The sequence below is a fragment of the Primulina huaijiensis genome, chromosome 14, assembly GCF_012295235.1.
Source record: "Primulina huaijiensis isolate GDHJ02 chromosome 14, ASM1229523v2, whole genome shotgun sequence".
Lineage (NCBI taxonomy): Eukaryota > Viridiplantae > Streptophyta > Magnoliopsida > Lamiales > Gesneriaceae > Primulina > Primulina huaijiensis.
This window is the reverse complement of record NC_133319.1, coordinates 5,043,911-5,050,597: the sequence shown is the minus strand read 5'-3', so window position 1 is coordinate 5,050,597 and position 6,687 is coordinate 5,043,911. Positions and strand designations below refer to the sequence as shown.

Here is a 6,687-nt window from a genome sequence, read left to right as displayed (position 1 = left end):
AACTCGCTCTAAAATTCTGCACGTGTGTGTTTGTAGTGTCCTTGTTGCATTGGGACTCCTAGCCGCCTAGGACTCTACCAGCCCTTAACCACCGACCACCCACCTATCCCTAACCATCCCTGGACCAAGCCCAGCCACCAGAACCCACGCACGCAGCACTGAAACATGACAGCAGCATCATGCGCAGCACTTGCTGCCATGCATATCTCACGTCTTCTTGAACCAGCAGCCAACCAAGCCGCCACAGCCCCTGCCCAGGCCCTTAAGCACCCTACTAAGACCCTAAAGAGTTGACCTAACCCAGCCCAGATCCCCCAGGCCGAGCTCCTTAACCCTGCACCTGCTGAACACCTGCGCAGCCCCTTAATTCCTCTCGGGTGGGAGTCCTTCTTGGATAGGACTCCTCCCAGCCCACTTGTCTTGAGTCCTAGCATGGCTAGGACTCTTCCCCTGACTCACACATGACCCTAGCCCAGCCTGGTCCAGCCCCAGCCAAGCCAAGCCACAAGCACCCATCAACCGAGCCCTCAAGACACAAATATTCGTAAATGGGTTTCCAGCTTCTGTTAATATTTGTGCAGCTTATTGTGCATGTTTCTAGGCCCTTAAAATTGTATAAAACAACCCTTAATCCATACCCTAATCATGGCAGCCCCTTAGACAATACAAATACATGATTTTGGTAAACAAAAACTCAAGTTTAGAACCCATGTGCATGCAATTTCGAAAATAATTATCATGGCCCTTGATTTTTCATTCAAAACATGCAATAAATCATAATATGGTGTGATGATGTTTGAAGGAAAGAATAGGCATGCCTTTGCGTATTTAACGCACGAAAACTTGTTGACGATTGCGAAGAACGGACGAGAACCGTGGCTATAAACTCCCTTAGCTTTCACCGAAGGTTTCTTCTCAAAATTTATGTGTGTGCCGTGTGTTTTCTCAAGTGTTTGGAAGAGTTTTGATGGCACAAAATACTGAAAGTGGCGTGAGAGAGTTGTGGTTTGGGGAGGGTTTTTAATATATTTTATAGTTAATTAATTACTAATTAGGTTTTAGGCTTATTAAGCCAACAATTAGGCCCATTAATCTTAATTAGTATTTAATTAAAATATAAAAATAGTTTTGGTAAAAATATGTTTGTGAGTTTAATAATCGGGTTGCTAAAAAGTTCGTATTTTTGTTGAAAATCCAACACCGATAAAAATTACGCTCCGACGTATAAAATCACCTCAAAACCCATTATTTTAAAAAATAAGAAAAAGCATCACCCATATTTTAAATAATTAAAAACAATTATTTTATAAAAACATTTTCTATTTTTTTTTTCAGCCTTCGGTCTCCGTTCCTCGATCGCAACTCGAATAACCTTTTAAAATTACATTTTAATGTAACCATGTAGAAAAATATAATTTAAACATGTAAATATGCATAACATAATTAATTTATGCAGTTAAAACATTTAATTAAAATACAAAGGAATTTAATAATTTTTATGCATGTAAATCGCGTGGACTTTTAAATTTTCGGAGCGTTACAGTAGCAGTACACACCTAAGGGCCTTTATGTTTCCGCACTAGCTAGATAGATTTATGATTTAAATATTTATGTTCATGATTTTTATTAGAGATAATTTTATGCTTTATATTATTGTTAGTTGTTGATCTTTGTGAAGGTCGATTTAGGGTTTTTGGTTAGTTGACGATTTAGGATTTATTTTATGCACTTGAGATTTCATATATTAATTTATTATGATTGTTAAAAATGTTAAGTTATTTTATTTAATTAGTATTTTCGAGTTTACGATTAGAAAAAAAATAGTGGTCGTTTCATCGATAATATGGATTAAATGAGGTGGGAACAAACACTTTGAACATGTTTTGTAGCAGTTGGCAAAATTGACGAAGAAAAATTCAAATGGAGAAAACACGTTTTTATCACTCGGACAAAAAAACTCTATAAATAGAGCTATTTCACCTACTTCTGAAATCATATTTTCTTCGAGTTTTAGACTCGTTATGTGTAATCTCCGGTTTAGTATCACTCTTAAAAACATCCTCATTAGTGGCCAGGTCCGTAAAACGAGCCTCGTATCTAAGCCAACATTGTTTGGCTCACAATTATATCTTTATGGATTCCAACTTGCTCTACCAACATTTAGGTCTCAACCTAGTGTCGTATTTAGCCAACATGTAGCAGGATTTGGTTTAGACGGGCTAGGAGACGCTATGACGCTAAGAGCGTGTAGTGTCATAGAAGCGGATGCTGCCTTTACCACTTACATGCTACTACATGGGCAACATCCACTATTGCTGGTGGCATTTTGCAGTACTCTTGCAAAACCCCAACAATTAAATTAGTTTTGAATTTTTTTAAAAAATTTATAATAAAAAAACTCATGCATTACTTCCTCCAACTCCCCGTACATCCCACACTCACAAGCCTAGCATAGTGTGTATGATTTACTGGAGACAAAATCTTGAAGCTTATTTATTTTGCGGCATTTTTCAACTCCACTTTCCGCCAATCTAGTGCCAACACAAATTAAATGAACATCATCATAATTCACGGTGCAGGACCAAAAACAGACCACAGTGTTTCTTCTCGTGAGTTGAATCAAGAATTTCCCATTCTCATACGCTCTTCTTCCTTATATCTCCACTACTCAACGTACAAAACTTGGGCTGTTTCTTTTTACTCCCTTTTAATCAATCTGCCTGTAAACTCGACCCCTCCGTTCCTCGTGTTCTTAATGGAGGGAAAAGCTATAAACTTTTCCAAATATACCGGCGGTTCTGCCTCTAATCTGTTTCAAATTTGAAGAGAGCAGTGGAATTTTGGTTCTTGATGCTTTGATCATTTCATCAGGTACCATTTTGAGTTCTGTCTCTCTGTTTCTTTTTGCAGAATCAATATCTATCATCTTTGTGCGTCTACTACGTTTTTAGGTTAATTGGTAGTAACTTTTTAAATTCGGTTTTCTTGTTTAGTTTCTTGCTTTTTTGTGCTTAAGTTTTTTTTTTAAATAGCAGTTGTTCTGCAAGTGGTCCAATTTATTGGTTTATCCATGTTACTGGTCCGGAGATGGAGCAACAAGAAATAAATGAGCGATAGTGGTTTCTTTCTTCTCCTTTCCATCTCCGCTTATTTGATGGGCATTTGTTGTTTGGAAGGAAGAAAATAACTTAGTTGTGCTATTGGTTAATGCAGTTTTTTTTCTTCTTCTTTTTCCCCTTAATATTTTGTTCTCAAATTTTTTATATTTTGCCTACTATTATCCTATTGTTGGTGTGTTTTGGCTTTCACTAGTTTTCTGTAAATTTCTCAAAGCTGATGATAGATGGTTAGTTCATTGTACTCAGCGGAGGACTTTTTTTTAAAATTCCTGAGTTTTTTACATGGATACATATCAAATTTTTGGAGAAATTAAGAATGAGACTCAAGAAACTAAAGGAAATGGATGGGTGAGCTTCATGGTCAACAGCATATGTTTTCATGGAAGATTGTACAATATTTTAAGAAAATCTGGGAACAGAATGAAATTATTTGAATTGGAGCTATGAATTCCAGTTTTAACTAAGTCGTGAGAAATTATTCAAATAGCCAGTTTCACGGCATTTAAAACCATTTCGAGACAACGGAATGAGGGTCAAATTTCTTAATGTGAATGCTTTGTGCAATACAGTATCTGCTTTTCTATTCTTGATTTATTTTGAAGAAGTAAGTTTATTATCTACTTCAATTGATATACAATTACTTTCATTCTCTGTTGTATTCATCTATGGCAAAATCATTAGAAAGTGAGAATGGAAGTGCAAAATATAGCTGTATAGCATTTCTTAATTAACTAATTTTAGCTCATAATTTCCTGGAAGCGTTAAACTTTAACCGATATTTTGTGCTGTAAAATGAATACAGCCTAGGGAGTTTGCCTTGTTGAGGGCTCCAACATTCAAGATGATTGAGGGATCCCCTCTAGTATTTTGGTTTAGCTTTCCAGACCCGGGCTTCTTTGTCACTTGAGTGCATGTCTGAGATTGATAGACGGTTTCTTTTGTTTCTACGACTGAATTTTGTTGGTATAGATGTCTCTAATCACAAATGTGTTGCCTGGGAGTTGTGAAATAGTAGAGTTAACCGAAAAACACAATCCCGAAACTGAAAAAGTCAGTGGAAATAATAGAAAGTGGCATTCAGGAAAGGCTCGGAAGAAGTACTACTCAATAGAGGATGAAATTAACAAACTTTTTGATACGATTGATATTAGGCGAAGTTCTAGTCTAGATGTTGACTGGCTAGAGCAAAATGCTGGAGGTACTTTTAGTAAAAGAGCCATGAAAAGACCGATGAGAATCGGCCCGTCTCAAGTTTCTGGTGTCGGAACTTCAGAGTCTGGGAGCTTGAAACAAGCCCTAAGAGGATCATGCATCTCTCAAGCATCAGAAATGGCCGCAATGAGGAAACGAACGTCGAAACCGTCAGCATCACCTGGCGCTTCATATGCAGGAGCTATCCATAGGTTATACAGGGCTGCCTCCAGTGAATCAGTTCAACCCCATGATGAAAGCAAAGAGTTATCCTTAATACCGGAAATAATCTCGTTAAATATTTCAGAAAAACCTGAATTTGGACATTCATTCATTACAGGAATATCTGAGAGAAACATACAATTTTCTGTTTTGAATGAGACAGTTCCTATCTCTGAGGAGGGTTCAATCACGAGGAGTGCAAAGGACAAGGAAAAGGAAGAAAGGTTACAGTCTGTATTTCTATCGTCAAGTTTTACTTCAAAAAGCAAGCTTATCAAACATTCAAGCAGGGTTTTCGGTTTTAGCAAGCAAGGTCTAAGAAACAAGAACAATCTTGGTCCTAGTATCATAAGCAAATCAAAGATTGTATTGGCAAGAGCTGATGAAAGATCGAGATCAAGGGAAAGAGGGGAGATATCTCAAAGCTCAAAAAGTAGCGTAGGGGAATACAGCAGTACGACTGGTAACAGCGACGAAAGTTATGTAAGTATGTCTAGTCGCAGTGGCTATCGGCCACACATGTCAAAAGACTTGAGATGGGAAGCCTTACACTCTGTTCAGAAGCAGCACGGAAGCTTGGGTTTGAAACACTTCAAGCTGTTGAAGAGACTTGGAGGTGGAGATATTGGGACAGTTTATCTTTCTGAGCTGATTGGCACTAGTTGCCTCTTTGCTGTGAAAGTAATGGATTATGATTTTTTGGCAAGCAGAAAGAAAGTTATGAGGGCTCAAACTGAGAAAGAGATACTAGAAATGCTGGATCACCCATTTCTCCCCACACTTTATGCGCACTTTACAACCAAGAAATTCTTGTTGTTGGTTATGGAGCACTGTCCAGGAGGTGATCTTCATGTGCACCGTCAAAAGCAGTCCACGAAGAGTTTTCCCGAGCAGGCAGTCAGGTAATGTTTCAAACAGTAGTTTCCCAATAGCCCTTTCAGACGTATAATTGGAGAAGTAAACTACACCATAAACTTCAATGAGCATGCTAGAAAGTATAGTACCCGAGGTCCTCTGCTTTTGACTTTGTACTTTCTCACAAGGGCTTTTTCGTGTTTGCAAAGTTAAGAGGTTTATTAACAAGGCTTGTTAAGGAATAATAACTGGATTTGTGTTTCAACACTCTATGCAGGTTCTATGTTTCTGAAGTCCTCCTTGCACTGGAGTACCTTCACATGCTTGGCGTAGTGTACAGAGACTTGAAACCCGAAAACATATTGGTTAGAGAAGATGGGCATATCATGCTCTCAGATTTTGACTTGTCGTTTAGATGCACCGTAAATCCTATGCTGCTCAACTCATCGTCGCCACTTTCGGAACCCCCAAAGAAAATGTCCAGTCCATGCTCTGGTTCTAGCTTCATCGACCATTTTTGCCTCCAACCATCATGGCAGCTATCTTGTTTTACACCAAGATTTTCATTCGCAGCCTCCAAAACACGAAAACTAAACCCTGACCAATTCATTCCATTGCCGCAACTTGTAGTCGAGCCCACAAATGCTCGGTCCAACTCCTTTGTAGGAACACATGAATACCTGGCTCCAGAGATAATCAAGGGGGAAGGCCATGGGAGTGCAGTGGATTGGTGGACGCTTGGGATTTTTCTATACGAGCTTTTATATGGCAAAACGCCCTTTAAAGGATCAAGCAACGAGGATACTATATCAAATGTGTCGTCCCAATGCCTCGAGTTTCCTGCTTATCCTATGGTGAGTTCTTGTGCTCGAGACTTGATCAGACAGTTATTACAGAAGGAACCAGAGAATAGACTGGGCTCGACAAAGGGTGCAGCAGAGATCAAGCAACACCCATTCTTTGAAGGCCTGAACTGGGCTTTGATTCGATGCGCAACGCCTCCTAAGTTCTTCGATTTGGGAAGCACCATCCCTGAGTTTAGAGCGGATGAAATAGAATTTGAGATGTTTTAGCAAATTTTAATGTGGAAGTATCACAGCTAGGAATTTCCATTTTAACTCAAGTTTCTTCTTACAGTTTGTTACTGATATATAGAATATGGTGCAAATGTATTTCAAGAATATGCTACCCGTGGAAAATAAAATAACTGTTATTATCCAAAGTTGTAGTGAATCACACCAGAAATCTCTAAAAATCTTGGTTTATCTGCCAGCGCAAGTCATAACCGAAAACCGATATC

General features: G+C 38.6%; 1 protein-coding gene across 5 annotated transcripts; it reads left to right on the top strand.

The window, feature by feature from the left end:
- The first annotated feature begins 2,435 nt into the window (after positions 1-2,435).
- Positions 2,436-6,600, top strand: LOC140956598 (serine/threonine-protein kinase D6PK-like). Of its 5 annotated transcripts, none has more exons than XM_073413408.1 (4): positions 2,436-2,871; positions 3,036-3,119; positions 3,922-5,434; positions 5,665-6,600. In XM_073413408.1, the coding sequence occupies exons 3-4, from the start codon at positions 4,089-4,091 to the stop codon at positions 6,458-6,460; spliced, it is 2,142 nt and encodes a 713-aa protein (XP_073269509.1). In that variant the 5' UTR covers positions 2,436-2,871; positions 3,036-3,119; positions 3,922-4,088; the 3' UTR covers positions 6,461-6,600. The 5 variants fall into 5 exon arrangements, with proteins under 5 accessions (XP_073269509.1, XP_073269510.1, XP_073269506.1 ...); XM_073413409.1 differs by having other exon boundaries at positions 3,033-3,119; XM_073413405.1 differs by lacking the exon at positions 3,036-3,119.
- Positions 6,601-6,687: the final 87 nt, after the last annotated feature.